A 16,733-nucleotide genomic window follows, 5' to 3' on the forward strand; every position below is an offset into this window, starting at 1 on the left:
CCTCACATTACCCGTAGAGGCTGTATTACCCGTGTGTGTTCAGCGCTCTTCCCTATGATTGTAATAACCTCACACTGCATGGTTTTCTTGCCATACTTCATCGCATAGTCACTGAATTTGTAAATTAATGTAGTTCATTAATGCAGCGCTGTATAGCCCTTGTGGCTTAGCGCTTTTTTTGATTATAATAATAATAATAATCTTGAAGGATGCTTTGATCCCAGTAAAGGCTCTTGATCCAAGAAATTTGCGCTGCTGTTTCCTTGGATCTAACCTGGTTGCCTGTAATTTCCCTGGCGTTGTATACTAAATAGCGCTGTATAGCCCTTGTGGCTTAGCGCTTCTTTTTTATTATAATAATAATAATAATAAAATCATAATAAGTAGGTAATCCAGTATTGAGCCCAGCCAATGAGAAAGAAGTAACTGTCTTGGGTAGGTGTAGAGAATGTTTTAATTGGTAGTTTGTGAAGAGTAACACCCCCGTGTGTGTGTGTTGACCTTGTTAGGACAGTGGTGGTGTGAGGTGGTGTGTTAGTTTCATAATATCTTTATGTACCCCATACCCAGCCTGTGGGCGGCAGTCTAAAGATGTGTGTGTGCTGGACACCTCACAATGTGTATGCTGAAGAGTATATCTTTCTTGGTGACGATATATAAACTGAGAGATGTATGTACACAGAGTGTAGTGGGCTTAAAGTATTCTTGGCGGTATGTAGCCTCAGTAACTGCAGGAAGTTGACAGCTTCAAGCCTGTTACACTTAACCAGTCACTCCAGGGATGTATGCCGAGGCCCAGGTAAATTAAGGAAATTTCATTTGTATTGTAAGAACATAAGAAAGGAGGAACACTGCAACAGGCCTGTTGGCCCATACTAGGCAGGTCCTTTACAATTCATTCCACTAACAAAACATTTGCCCAGCCCAATTTTCAATGCTACCCAAGTGTATCTGTATAGCCCATACATATTTAGTGCTTGATTTTTAACGTCTAGTGAGTGTAAGACTGCCTTTAATACGTAAGGAGAGGGGATATTTTTGGTCGAACCATCACTTATGCATGACTTACTTCCACTGGTGGTTCCAACCCACCTGTGATGTATTCAATTACAGCACCGGGTTATTTAAAGCCTACACGAGGGTTATTAAAGTTCCATGTATTTCCACCACCAGGAACTTATACTTTGATCCATAAAAGAGGGATTATAGTAAATTACAAGCATATATACGCTGCATCACCCATCCGGCTCCAGTATACAAGTCCAGCCTCCTGTGTCTGCTTTAGTTTTTATCAATAAGGTACTGACCACCTATCCTGGCTAAAGGACTCATTACCTTATTTTCACTATCTCAGTATATAATTAATGTATTGCTTGGCGAAACGTCATCGCAAGTAAATTATTATAATCAAAAAGAAGCGCTAAACCACAATGGCTATACAACATCGCAAGTAAAGATATCCAAGTGTTGCTCATATATTATCAGCTTATCACTTCATTAAGGGGGTAAAATATAGAAAAAAATATAGACGTAAGTCATTGTAGGTTTTCATTAAATGAGAATATATGGCAAGTCTTCTATGAAAAAATATCAGAATTCCTTCCAGAACTATAATAAGAAATACAAGAATATGGGAACAAGCTAAATATAAGTAATGGAGCGGTCTATAAATGGATCTCAATAAAACATTTAAATTAATTATGATCAAAAAGAAGCGCTAAATCACAAAGGCCATACAGCGCTGCATTTAAATTAGAGGTACGAACCATTATGACAGGTGATAATTGTCAAATTCAGGGTTGCTACTAGGCACCACCACCCTTAATGGAGGGATTCCCTGACGCCAGTTGGGGACTCTTAATTCAAGGAATTAGACCTGCCCTCCCCTTCATTGGATCGAACCTGATTGCCTCCAATTTTTCCCAATGCTAATCCTTAAGAGTTTAGTGCTCCCCATTAATGTAATATATAAAATAAATTATGCCACTATGAAAGATAAGCTCTCCAGACCAAAGGTGGTCAAGATAAGATAAACAGTGATAACATCCTAATAATCTCGACAGCAGTTTGATGGAAACTAAGCCTTACGGCATGTGTGAATTAGACCTAGTATTATCTGGAGTTAAGCTGGGAGAGACCTGTGAAGGCTTGGGTTTTATCATAGTCGCCATCAGTGCTTCTCAAAGTTGTGTAGCCACCGTCTGTAATATAACACAAATAGAAAATAAACTGGAAAGAATGAGGGGGGTTCTTATTCTGGTGCTTGTAGTTGCTTATATATCATCAGTTAAAGGTAAGCATTGTTATTATATTAAAAAAAACAGAAGCTGAAGCCTTATGGGTCATACAGTTCGAGACACGCACAGCCTAATTGCAGACAATTGCTTTCCGACTATTACTTTCCTGACAACTTCCCGACAATTGTTTTTTGTTGGAAGTTGTCTGGAGTAAGTGTGCATGTAATATACGAATGGTATTTATACATGTAAGCATATATTCATTTACGCAGTTTGATAGTCTTATTAACACGATTAATTTATGGGGGAGCTCCAGACCTTATAAGGGAATGGGAGATAATCAGGGTTGACCCAAGGAAGGGGACGGATATCTACAAATCTTGTGATCAAAAGCACTTCATCAGTACCAAGGCACCCCGTTGAATGAATCATATTATTGCCTAATCAACGTGATTAATAGCGGTCTGTAGCAATATCAATGTTATCAAAAACAATCTCTTGGGGGGGGAGGGGAGGTGCTTCATATTCCTAGATTAATGATCACGTTGACCCTGATCTAAACCTCCATAATCTAACACACAATCAAAACTTATTGGAAAGTAACTGTCTTTATTACACAGCATCACAAACCAGCACTATCCTGAACACTGCTCAAAGTCTATCAGTTCTTAACTACAACATCAGGTCCTTAAGCAAACACTATGATGACCTCCTGGCACTCCTTGAGTCACTAAAGACACCCTTCTCCTGCATTATTCTTACTGAGACCTGGCTTAAGCAGGATACAATTGATATCTACCCACTACCAGGATACACAGCAATCCACAACTGCAAACCATACCAAGTTGGGGGTGGTACTGCAATCTATTACTCTAACCAACTATCTTGTATTAGCACTAATTGCTTTAGTGATGAATATGGGGAATACATTTTTGCTAATTTTGCTGTAAAAAACCTCAAGACGCCTATAACAATCGGTGCCATATACCGGATACCCCACACAAACATCCCAAACTTCAGTGAGAATCTAAAGTCACTAATAACAAACAGACAAATGAACAAGCACCACCTCTTAGCTGTTGACTTCAATATCAACCTTGGCCTACCAGATGATCAGACTGTAACTGATTTCATCAACAATATGAACAACGCACTTCTCATACCAACAATAACTAAACCAACCAGGCTGACTGAGACAAGTGCAACCATAATAGACCACATATGGACCAATATACTAGCCCCCCTTAAATCAGGGATAATCACAGACAGCACTACTGACCACTACCCAACCTTCCTCTTAACAAACATTAGTAAGCCACCACTTGAATATAACAAAGTTTCATTTAGACTCCATGACGAGGCCTCAATAAGGAATTTCACAGCAGACCTAGAGACTGTTGACTGGCCTACAGAATTCTCCAATGCCAATGGTATTGACGATTGGACAGACATTTTTCTTAACAAAATACTTAGACTATACAACAAACATTGTCCTATGAAAACGAAACATCACGAATAAACGGCTTGGTTGCTCATGGCTAACCAGCAGCATTCTGAAATCCATTGATAAGAAACGCCAATATGAAAGCAATATAGACAGGGCTTAATACACAAAAATATTCTTAAACAATATTCAACAGTTCTCACCAAATTAATAAAGAAAGCCAAACAACTGTCCTACTCCAGAAGATTCACTGACATAAGAGGAGATATAAAAAAGACCTGGAAAACACTTTCCCAGATTCTGGGGACCCACAAACTGAAAAAAAACAAGAATATTGTTCTAACTAGACCTCATGAAACACCACTGCATCCCACTGATACAGCTAACAAGATAAACGACTTCTCAAACATAGGATCTAATCTCGCCAGTAAAATCCCACGTACCAATGCCCGTGCCGGGGACTACCTAGATGGAAATTTCCCAAATTCCTTCTATCTTGTACCAACTAAGCCCACGGAAGTCACCGCGATCATAAAGTCACATAAAAATAACTCGGGGAATCTGTCTCACGTCCCACCATTGTTGTACAAGCGAGCGGCCCATGTCCTTTCGCATGCTATTACATTACTTTTTAACAAGTCACTAGAAACTAACACTTTCCCGACACTACTCAAGACAGCAAGGGTTACACCAATACATAAAGGTGGTGACCCTACAGACGTAAAGAACTATAGGCCAATATCAAACTTACCATTGCTACCCAAAATCTTCGAGAAACTCGTGCACAGGAGACTGTATTCATTTATAACGTCACAAAACACTCATCCCCTGCCAATTTGGATTCAGGAAAAATAAAAGCACTAATGATGCAATTATAAAAATGCTAGACCTGCTTTACACAGCATTGGAAAATAAGGAATATCCGCTAGGAATTTTTATTGACCTAAGAAAAGCTTTTGACACAGTAGACCTGGAGAGAGTTCCGGGGGTCAACGCCCCCGCGGCCCGGTCTGTGACCAGGCCTCCTGGTGGATCAGAGCCTGATCAATCAGGCTGTTGCTGCTGGCTGCACGCAAACCAACGTGCGAGCCACAGCCCGGCTGGTCAGGAACCGACTTTAGGTGCTTGTCCAGTGCCAGCTTGAAGACTGCCACGGCATCCTACTCCACAAAATTGACCACTATGGTATAAGGGGCCATGCGCTTGCATATTTTAAATCCTACCTTTCTAATAGGTATCAGTATGTCACCATTAAAGACACAGCCTCATCAATACGGCCACTTGATACTGGAGTTCCGCAGGGAAGTGTCCTTGGACCCCTGCTCTTCCTCATTTACATCAATGATCTTCCAAACATATCCCAACACCTGAAACCCATTCTCTTTGCTGACGACACGACTTATGTCATCTCCCACCCTAATCTTGCCACCCTCAACATCATTTTTAACGAGGAGCTGCTCAAAATATCGACTTGGATGACAGCCAATAAACTTACACTTAACATTGGCAAAACCTACTATATTATGTTTGGTAGCAGAGCAGGTGTTGCGCAACTTAACATTAAGATTGACAACACTCTAATTGCCAGACATAATGAGGGCAAATTCCTTGGCCTATACCTCGACAACAACCTAAATTTCAGCACCCATATCCAACACATAACAAAAAAGTATCCAAAACGGTGGGGATCCTCTTCAAGATACGATACTACGTACCGCAAACTGCCCGTCTCACACTACACCATTCACTTATATATCCATACCTCACCTATGCTATCTGTGCTTGGGGTTCAACTACAGCAACACACCTAAAGCCAATAATAACCCAACAAAAAGCCGCAGTAAGAATAATCACTAAATCCCATCCCTGGCAACACACCCCCACTCTTCATAGATCTAAACTTACTCCCTGTTCAGAACATCCACACTTACTACTGTGCAATCTATATCTACAGGACCTTAAATTCCAATATTAACCTTGACCTAAAACGCTTTCTTGATAGTTGTGACAGAACCCACAGCCTTTTCCATCCTATGGAGAGGGAGCATGGACACGGGGGTCGTCCCTCAGTTACTAAAAACAACAGACATAGCCCCACTCCACAAAGGGGGCAGTAAAGCAACAGCAAAGAACTACAGACCAATAGCACTAACATCCCATATCATAAAAATCTTTGAAAGGGTCCTAAGAAGCAAGATCACCACCCATCTAGAAACCCATCAGTTACACAACCCAGGGCAACATGGGTTTAGAACAGGTCGCTCCTGTCTGTCTCAGCTACTGGATCACTACGACAAGGTCCTAAATGCACTAGAAGACAAAAAGAATGCAGATGTAATATATACAGACTTTGCAAAAGCCTTCGACAAGTGTGACCATGGCGTAATAGCGCACAAAATGCGCGCTAAAGGAATAACAGGAAAAGTCGGTCGATGGATCTATAATTTCCTCACTAACAGAACACAGAGAGTAGTCGTCAGCAGAGTAAAGTCCGAGGCAGCTACGGTGAAAAGCTCTGTTCCACAAGGCACAGTACTAGCTCCCATCTTGTTCCTCATCCTCATATCCGACATAGACAAGGATGTCAGCCACAGCACCGTGTCTTCCTTTGCAGATGACACCCGAATCTGCATGACAGTGTCTTCCATTGCAGACACTGCAAGGCTCCAGGCGGACATCAACTAAATCTTTCAGTGGGCTGCAGAAAACAATATGAAGTTCAACGATGAGAAATTTCAATTACTCAGATATGGTAAACATGAGGAAATTAAATCTTCATCAGAGTACAAAACAAATTCTGGCCACGAAATAGAGCGAAACACCAACGTCAAAGACCTGGGAGTGATTATGTCGGAGGATCTCACCTTCAAGGACCATAACATTGTATCAATCGCATCTGCTAGAAAAATGACAGGATGGATAATGAGAACCTTCAAAACTAGGGAGGCCAAGCCCATGATGACACTCTTCAGGTCACTTGTTCTATCTAGGCTGGAATATTGCTGCACTCTAACAGCACCTTTCAAGGCAGGTGAAATTGCCGACCTAGAAAATGTACAGAGAACTTTCACGGCGCGCATAACGGAGATAAAACACCTCAATTACTGGGAGCGCTTGAGGTTTCTAAACCTGTATTCCCTGGAACGCAGGAGGGAGAGATACATGATTATATACACCTGGAAAATCCTAGAGGGACTAGTACCGAACTTGCACACGAAAATCACTCACTACGAAAGCAAAAGACTTGGCAGACGATGCACCATCCCCCCAATGAAAAGCAGGGGTGTCACTAGCACGTTAAGAGACCATACAATAAGTGTCAGGGGCCCGAGACTGTTCAACTGCCTCCCAGCACACATAAGGGGGATTACCAACAGACCCCTGGCAGTCTTCAAGCTGGCACTGGACAAGCACCTAAAGTCAGTTCCTGATCAGCCGGGCTGTGGCTCGTACGTTGGTTTGCGTGCAGCCAGCAGCAACAGCCTGGTTGATCAGGCGCTGATCCACCAGGAGGCCTGGTCACAGACCGGGCCGCGGGGGCGTTGACCCCCGAAACTCTCTCCAGGTAAACTCCAGGTAAACATAACACCAGACACAAACATCTCTATTACATTCCCCGTGTTCGACTAAACCTTTACAAAAATTCAATGTATTTTAAAGGACCTAAAATCTGGAACACCCTACCTGAAAACTCTAGAACTGCAGACACATTCATCACTTTCAACATCTTATCTCCATGATCCAACTCGACAACTAACTACATGATAACCACCTGGTGGTTCAAAATTACACTCACTCACCCACTGACTATAAACCCAGAAATACTAATCTTAATCTTAAAATAATAAATCCTAACTAGTCATAAGTTTGCCTATGATACTCAAATATAGACACCTTGTATTGTGCCAAAACAAAAGCATTCACATTGCTAAACTCACAAATTATGATGTAGTCACTTAGCCTTAATACTATAATCTGTAAGGATTTAATGTTAAGAATTAATCTAAGTCTGCTCGAAATGCCTAGCCATGCTAGGTGTCCTAGTGGCCCCCTCTGTAATTAGTATTTTATAACATGTAAACCACAAAATACCCAAAACCTGTAAACCCCACAGTGTAACCATTATAGAGAATAAACTTGAATTGAATTGAATTAAAATATCTTTGATATTGTGCCACATAGAAGGCTGTTTGGCAAATTAAAGAAGTAAGCCGGGTGGAAAATTAAGGTTACGGAACAATTAATATACTAGTTCAGTGAAGAGAGGTCGCTGTAAAAAGCATGACATCAGGATGTGAGTGTACCTAGAGGAAATCTACAAGGATCAGTACTGGGGCCCAATTGTGTTCCTAGTGTGCATTAATGAACTGGTTACTAAATTAACTCCGCATGTTTCATTGTTGGTGATAACGAAATAAAATAAAATAGGACGACAGATGATTGCAGGAAGCCTCCAGCATAAACTTCAGGAATAATCGTTCCAATAAATTAATAAAAATTAACTAGAGCAAAATGCAAATTATGAAGCCGGGAGACAGGGGAAGGGGACCAAAAAAAAAAAAGTTTTGAGTGAAGGAGAATGGGTGAACTCGTGCAAACAGTTAAATAATAAGATGTAAGAGTGATAATTTTTCTCAAACCTGTACACTGAAGCGACCGAAACAATAACAGCTGCAGCAGTCTAAGCTAGCAGAGAGGCTACTCACTACATCGCCATACTCCTCTTTAGGAAACAGATGAAAACTATAATAGCTCGTGTAAATGATACTCATTATTCTATATGGTCAGTTCTCCACAGACTGAGCATCGCCCATGAAATCTTAATAAAGCACTTGAGGACTTCCCCCGCCTGGCATATTATTATTATTATAATGAAAAAGAAGCCCTAAGCCACAAGGGCTATACAGCGCTGCAGGGCAGGAGGGAAGCGAGGGCATCAGGTGGTAAAAGGGAGATGGATGAGTAATAGGTTACGGATAACAGCGGGGCAGTGGATGGTGAAAGGGTAAAGGGCAGCAAGAGACTGAACTAGAAAGGGCTGAGGGGAGTTTACCTGGAGAGAGTTCCGGGGGTCAACGCCCCCGTGGCCCGGTCTGTGACCAGGCCTCCTGGTGGATCAGAGCCTGATCAACCAGGCTGTTGCTGCTGGCTGCACGCAAACCAACGTACGAGCCACAGCCCGGCTGGTCAGGAACCGACTTTAGGTGCTTGTCCAGTGCCAGCTTGAAGACTGCCAGGGGTCTGTTGGTAATCCCCCTTATGTATGCTGGGAGGCAGTTGAACAGTCTCGGGCCCCTGACACTTATTGTATGGTCTCTTAACGTGCTAGTGACACTCCTGCTTTTCATTGGGGGGATGTTGCATCGTCTGCCAAGTCTTTTGCTTTCGTAGTGAGTGATTTTCGTGTGCAAGTTCGGTACTAGTCCCTCTAGGATTTTCCAGGTGTATATAATCATGTATCTCTCCCGCCTGCGTTCCAGGGAATACAGTTTTAGGAACCTCAAGCGCTCCCAGTAATTGAGGTGTTTTATCTCCGTTATGCGCGCTGTGAAGGTTCTCTGTACATTTTCTAGGTCAGCAATTTCACCTGCCTTGAAAGGTGCTGTTTGTGTGCAGCAATATTCGAGCCTAGATAGAACAAGTGACCTGAAGAGTGTCATCATGGGCTTGGCCTCCCTAGTTTTGAAGGTTCTCATTATCCATCCTGTCATTTTTCTAGCAGATGCGATTGATACAATGTTATGGTCCTTGAAGGTGAGATCCTCCGACATGATCACTCCCAGGTCTTTGACGTTGGTGTTTCGCTCTATTTTGTGGCCAGAATTTGTTTTGTACTCTGATGAAGATTTAATTTCCTCGTGTTTACCATATCTGAGTAATTGAAATTTCTCATCGTTGAACTTCATATTGTTTTCTGCAGCCCACTGAAAGATTTGGTTGATGTCCGCCTGGAGCCTTGCAGTGTCTGCAATGGAAGACACTGTCATGCAGATTCGGGTGTCATCTGCAAAGGAAGACACGGTGCTGTGGCTGACATCCTTGTCTATGTCGGACATGAGAATGAGGAACAAGATAGGAGCGAGTACTGTGCCTTGTGGAACAGAGCTTTTCACCGTAGCTGCCTCGGACTTTACTCTGTTGACGACTACTCTCTGTGTTCTGTTAGTGAGGAAATTATAGATCCATCGACCGACTTTTCCTGTTATTCCTTTAGCACTCATTTTGTGCGCTATTACGCCATGGTCACACTTGTCGAAGGCTTTTGCAAAGTCTGTATATATTACATCTGCATTCTTTTTATCTTCTAGTGCATTTAGGACCTTGTCGTAGTGATCCAATAGTTGAGACAGACAGGAGCGACCTGTTCTAAACCCATGTTGCCCTGGGTTGTGTAACTGATGGGTTTCTAGATGGGTGGTGATCTTGCTTCTTAGGACCCTTTCAAAGATTTTTATGACATGGGATGTTAGTGCTATCGGTCTGTAGTTCTTTGCTGTTGCTTTACTGCCCCCTTTGTGGAGTGGGGCTATGTCTGTTGTTTTTAGTAACTGTGGGACGACCCCCGTGTCCATGCTCCCTCTCCATAGGATGGAAAAGGCTCGTGATAGGGGCTTCTTGCAGTTCTTGATGAACACGGAGTTCCATGAGTCTGGCCCTGGGGCAGAGTGCATCGGCATGTCATTTATCGCCTGTTCGAAGTCATTTGGCGTCAGGATAACATCGGATAGGCTTGTGTTAACCAAATTTTGTGGCTCTCTCATAAAAAAATAATTTTGATCTTCGACTCTCAGTCTGGTTAGCGGCTTGCTAAAAACTGAGTCATATTGGGACTTGAGTAGCTCACTCATTTCCTTGCTGTCATCTGTGTAGGACCCATCTTGTTTAAGTAGGGGCCCAATACTGGACGTTGTTCTCGACTTTGATTTGGCATAGGAGAAGAGTTTGTGGAGTAAATCAGTCGTTGTCAAGAAGTCAATGAGAGAGTCAGGATTAAAGGAGGGTCCATCAGCAAGAAGGGAAGGTAAAGAGAGAGTAGTAGAACGAAGACGACGTTGGAGGTAAATTCTGCGTGCTCGTTGATAGAGAGGGCAGTCTAACAGAATGTGGCTAATCGATACTGGAACTTGACACTGCTCACAGAGAGGAACAGGGTGCCTCTCCATGAGATACCCATGAGTAAGACGAGTGTGGCCAATGCGAAGGCGGGAGAGAGTGGTCTCCCAACCTCGGCACTGATGACAAGAAGACGGCCAGTAACCTATGCTCGGTTTAATAGAATGAAGTTTGTTACCGAGCAGAGTTGACCAACGTTGTTGCCAACGGGTGTGAAGGTGGGTAGCTATTGCAGCAAAATAGTCCAGAAATGGAACACCTCTATAGGAAATTGGTAGGTCATGTACTGCTGACCGCGCAGCAGTGTCTGCCTGTTCATTGCCCTGTACGTCGACATGACCAGGGACCCAACAAAAACAATATCTTTATGCTTGGTAGAGATACGGCGTAGCCAAAGTTGGATACGGAGAACTAGGGGGTGAGATGTATCAAATTTTCGTATAGCCTGTAGAGCACTAAGAGAGTCTGAGACTACCACAAATGATGGCACAGGCATATATGCGATACGAATAAGTGCTGCAAGAATGGCATACAATTCAGCAGTAAAAATGCTAGCCGAAGATAGTAAATGCCCTCGCACGACGCTGTCCGGAAACACTGCTGCGAATCCGACACCGTCTGAAGACTTAGAGCCATCTGTGTACACAGCGATGGCATGAGAATGAGAGTGGAAGTGATCAAGAAAAAGAGAGCGGGAAGCCACCGTAGGCAGTTGGGCTTTCGAGCAAGGGAGTGAGAAAGAACAGACCCGAACAGCTGGAACTTCCCAGGGGGGTAGAGAAAAGTGAGATGCTAAGTTTATTCTCTATAAGGATTACAATGCTGAGTTTACAGAAATTTGGTTATTGTGTGGTTTACATGTAGTAAAATAGTGATTACAGAGTGTACCACTAGAACGCTTAGCATGGCTAGGCATTTCGGGCAGACTTAGTTTTATTCTTAATTGTAAAATATTACAAATTATGAGGTAAGTTGGTATTATGGCTAAGTGACTAAATACTAGTTTGTGAGTTTAGCAATGTGAATGCTTTTGTTTTGGCACAGTACATAGTTTCAGTATTGGAGTATCACAGGATTCATTATGTTAAGATTGAGATTAATATTTCTGTTTATGGTCAAATGAGTGAGTGAGTGAGTGTAAGTGTGAACCACCAGGTGGTATTCGTGTAGTTAGTTGACGGGGTGTATCAGGGAGATAAGATGTTTTCTAATGGTAGTTTTGAAGGTGATGAATGTGTCTGCAGTTCTAGAGTTCTCAGGTAGGGTATTCCAGATTTTAGGGCCTTTGACATACATTGAATTTTTGTAAAGGTTTAATCGGACACGGGGAATGTCGTAGAGATGTTTGTGTCTGGTGTTATGCCTGTGGGTTCTGTCACAACTATCAAGAAAGCGTTTTAGGTCAAGGTTGATATTAGAGTTTAAGGCCCTGTAGATGTAGATTGCACAGTAGTAAGTGTGGATGTACTGAACAGGGAGTAAGTTTAGGTCTATGAAGAGTGGGGGGGGGTGTTGCCAGGGATGGGATTTAGTGATTATTCTTACTGCAGCTTTTTGTTGGGTTATTATTGGCTTTAGGTGTGTTGCTGCAGTTGATCCCCAAGCACAAATAGCATAGGTGAGGTATGGATAAATAAGTGAGTGGTATAGTGTGAGAAGGGCATTTTGCGGCACGTAGTATTATATCTTGGAGAGGATCCCAACCGTTTTGGATACTTTTTTGGTTATATGCTGGATATGGGTGCTGAAATTCAGGTTGTTGTCAAGGTATAAGCCTAGGAATTTGCCCCCATTATTTCTGGTAATTAGAGTGTTGTCAATCTTAATGTTAATTTGTGCATCTCCTGCTCTGCTACCAAACATAATATAGTAGGTTTTGTCAGTGTTAAGCGTAAGTTTATTGGCTGTCATCCAAGTCGATATTTTGATCAGCTCCTCATTCACAATGGTGTTGAGGGTGGCAAGATTAGGGTGAGAGATGACGTAAGTCGTGTCGTCAGCAAAGAGAATGGGTTTCAGGTGTTGGGATACGTTTGGAAGGTCATTGATGTATATGAGGAAGAGCAGGGGACCAAGGACACTTCCCTGCGGAACTCCAGTATCAAGTGGCCGTGTTGCTGATGCTGTGTCTTTAATGGTGACATACTGATACCTATTAGTAATGTAAGATTTGAAATAAGCAAGTGCATGGCCTCTTATACCTCTTATAGGATGTCGTGGTCTACTGTATCAAAAGCTTTTCTTAGGTCAATAAAAATTCCTAGTGGATATTCCTTATTTTCCAATGCTGTGTAAAGCAGGTCTAGCATTTTTATGATTGCATCATTAGTGCTTTTATTTTTCCTGAATCCAAATTGGCAGGGGTTGAGTATGTTTTGAGCCGTTATAAATGAATATAGTCTCCTGTGCGCGAGTTTCTCAAAGATTTTGGATAGCAATGGTAAGTTAGATATTGGCCTATAGTTGTTTAAGTCTGTAGGGTCACCACCTTTATGTATTGGTGTAACCCTTGCCATCTTGAGTAGTTTCGGGAAGGTGCTAGTCTCTAGTGACTTGTTAAAAAGTAATGTAATAGCATGCGAAAGGACATGGGCCGCTCGCTTGTACAGTAATGATGGGACATGAGACAGATTCCTCGAGTTATTTTTAAGTGACTTTATAATCTCGGTGACTTCCGTGGGCTCAGTTGGTGCAAGATAGAAGGAATTAGGGAAATTCCCATCTAGGTAGTCCCCGGCATGGACATTGGTATGTGGGATTTTACTGGCGAGATTAGATCCTATGGTTGAGAAGAAGTTTATCTTGTTAGCTGTGTCAGTGGGATGTAGTGGTGTTTCATTAGGTTTAGGTAGGACAATATTCTTGGTTTTTCTCAGTTTGTGGGTCCCTAGAATCTGAGAGAGTGTTTTCCAGGTCTTTTTTATATCTCCTCTAGTGTCTGTGAATCTACTGGAGTAGTATAGTTGTTTGGCTTTCTTTATTACTTTGGTGAGAGCTGATGAGTAGTGTTTAAGAATATCTTTGTGTATTAAGCCCTGTCTATATTGCTTTTCATATTGGTGTTTCTTGTCAATGGATTTCAGAATGGTGCTGGTTAGCCATGGGCAACCAAGCCGTTTGTTTGTGATCTGTTTTGTTTTTATAGGACAATGTTTGTTGTATAGTCTAAGTAATTTGTTAAGAAAAATGTCTGTCCAGTCATCAATACCATTGGCCTTGGAGAATTCTGTAGGCCAGTCAACAGTCTCTAGGTCAGCTGTGAACTTCCTTACTGAGGCCTCGTCATGGAGTCTAAATGAGACTTTGTTGTATTCAAGTGGTGGTTTACTAATGTTTGTCATGAACATATAAAGGTGGTAACTGAAGGGGAGACAAGAGCCAATGTAGGTGGAGAGAAAAGGGACGGAGCAAACAGGGGCGGCGAACAAATAAAGAATGTCTACTAATATCGGTGACCATTCTATAAATGGAAGGATTGTGGAGATCGTGAGAGCGTACATAGTAGCGAAGGCAATGGGCATCACGGCGATCAGACAAGGATGGAACATTCGCTTCTGCATAGAGGCTCTCAACAGGGGAAGAGCAAAAAGCACCAAGGCATAAACGTAATCCTTGGTGATGGATGGGGTTAAGGCTAGAGAGAGTAGCAGGAGAGGCCGCTGAATAAATCTGGTCACCATAATCGAGTTTCGATAAAACGAGGGCTGAATGTAGGCGAAGCAGAGTTCGACGATCAGCTCCCCAGGAAAGATAAGCAAGGGTTTTAAGAAGGTTTAGCTGGCTGTGACAAGTTGCCTTCAGAGAGTTAATGTGAGGTTTCCAGGATAACCTACTGTCAAAGAGGAGGCCCAGAAACCTGACTGTATCACGTTCAGGAATACAAGAGCCATAGAGGTACAAAGGATGATCGGAGATGACAGAGCGTCTAGATTAGATTTTTTTAGATTTTGCCACCGAAGTGGCTAGTTTATTGTGCACCCCATATCCATCCTGTGGACGGTTTCGCGAGAGCATATGGATACACAAAAGGCCTAGGAACTAGGCCCCAAAGGGTAAACAGGAATACATATGGATTTATATCTACATATCTATAGTTCACTTATCTGTTACAAGCAAATTTAGGAGCGTCTAGTGAAAGTAATTTGGTGAGTTTTGGTACTGGAAAATTTAAACCCATGCGTGGTGGCCCAAGTGGAAACACGGTCGACCGCATGCTGGAGAGAAACTGCAATGAGATGACAGTCAGCGCCTGCACAAGCAATAGCGAAGTCATCAACATAGAGTGATGACCAAATATTGGGTGGAAGAACAGAGGCCAAATCATTATATACAAGTACAGTTAGAAATAGAAATACAAATAGCTAGAGCTTCATTTAAGGAGGTTATTAGTAGAATATTCAAGAGGTTGCTAGTAGAATTACAGTAAATCAACCATTCAAATCATTATGAAGCTCTGTGTAGTCTGCAGTAAATCAAACAAACGGGCTTCCACATGGATAAATTGTCATTTTTGTGGAAATTGGTGTCACGCCCCTTGTGCAGATATCCAAGAACTAGCTACAAGCAGTATTAAAACAGGGAAGTGTTTTTGGGTATGCCCAAATGAGATAGATCTGTGGACTAAAATCACAAGGGTATTAAAAGAGGATAACATCAAAGCTGCTTTCCTAGACAACCTGGAAGCTTTCTACAACAGATGGGAACATAAAAAGTCTGGGCTGAATGGTACTGCCCTTGATGCTGGCCATGTAGTCAGAAACTGTAAGGCTGGAGGTGATGTCCTGGTAGTCAGTAAATGTGGGGCTGATGGTGCTGTCCTGGGAGACAGTAATGGTGAAGCCGGAGGTGCTGTCCTGGGAGACAGTAATGGTGAAGCTGGAGGTGCTGTCCTGGGAGACAGTAATGGTGAAGCTGGAGGTGCTGTCCTGGGAGACAGTAATGGTGAAGCTGGAGATTTTGTCCAGGTAGTCGGGAATTATACGCAGGAAGGAATACATATAAATAACCTCATAGGGGACAGGAGCCATAGTGGGGAAACAAGTGTAGTCAAAGATAAGATAAAACCAATATTGCAAACTAGAAATACCACAGGAAATAGCAATCAAGAGGACTTCACTAGCAATAGTGAGGATATATTACCAAAAACAACTGGTGGGAGCTCCATTGTTGGTGCTAGGGAGGATAGGAATAAGACAGAGAAACATGCACCAACAGGGAATACAGTCACAGAAACCCAAGGCAAACAGAAACCAAGCCTGTGCACATACTATGCACTTGGTATCTGCAGACATGGGAAATCTGGAAAAACAGACAGGACGTGCATCTATGACCACCCTAGAAAATGCCATGCCCATATGACAACAGGAAAATGCAAACTCCCTTCCTGTAAGCTTTTTCACCCTGAAATGTGTACCTCTTCAGTACAGGAAAGACTGTGCTATAACTTAAATTGCCAGGCACACCATCTAAAGGGGACAAAAAGATACAAAACATCCAGGCCATGGGAAAACCCGGGTAGCCACAGCCACTCAAGAGGGAGAGGTTTTTTAGTGCCAGGAAGGAAAAAAAACTGGCAGGAAATGGCAGAAATCGTACACCAAATCCAGTCATTCCTGGAGTGGAACCACAGTCGATGGCCTCCACTTTAAACCAACAGATACAGATACTAATGCCGGAAAAAAAATCCCCCCCCCCAGTACCAACAATACCACCAGTCCGATTACATTCTTCTTTGCAAATATACAGAGTCTAAAGCCAGCAACAAACAACAAAATACCTTTCATCCATGGACTGCTTGCACAGGCAAAGGCAATGTTCGCGGCTTTCACTGAGACCCACATAAAGGATCACTTGGACAACGAAATATGGATCCCAGGTTACAACCTATACAGATGAGACAGAGTGAACAGGCAAAAGGGGGGAGGGGGGGTTGGCCTGTA

The 16,733-nt window shown here is 42.6% G+C and overlaps 1 protein-coding gene across 3 annotated transcripts in view; it reads left to right on the plus strand.

Annotated features, from left to right (window-relative positions):
* Window positions 1–525: 525 nt before the first annotated feature.
* Window positions 526–16,733, plus strand: part of LOC128686886 (neuronal acetylcholine receptor subunit alpha-7) — a 41,186-nt gene continuing 24,978 nt past the window's right edge. The window contains exon 1 of one of the 3 annotated variants that reach the window (XM_053774103.2): window positions 526–799. In XM_053774103.2, the coding sequence (XP_053630078.1) occupies window positions 673–799 (127 nt within the window). In that variant the 5' untranslated portion in view covers window positions 526–672. Of the gene's footprint in view, window positions 800–2,137; window positions 2,294–16,733 lie in introns of those variants that run through there. The other 2 variants (XM_053774102.2, XM_053774101.2) reach the window with 2 other exon arrangements.

This window comes from Cherax quadricarinatus, chromosome 7 (genome assembly GCF_038502225.1).
Source record: "Cherax quadricarinatus isolate ZL_2023a chromosome 7, ASM3850222v1, whole genome shotgun sequence".
Classification (NCBI taxonomy): Eukaryota; Metazoa; Arthropoda; class Malacostraca; order Decapoda; family Parastacidae; genus Cherax; species Cherax quadricarinatus.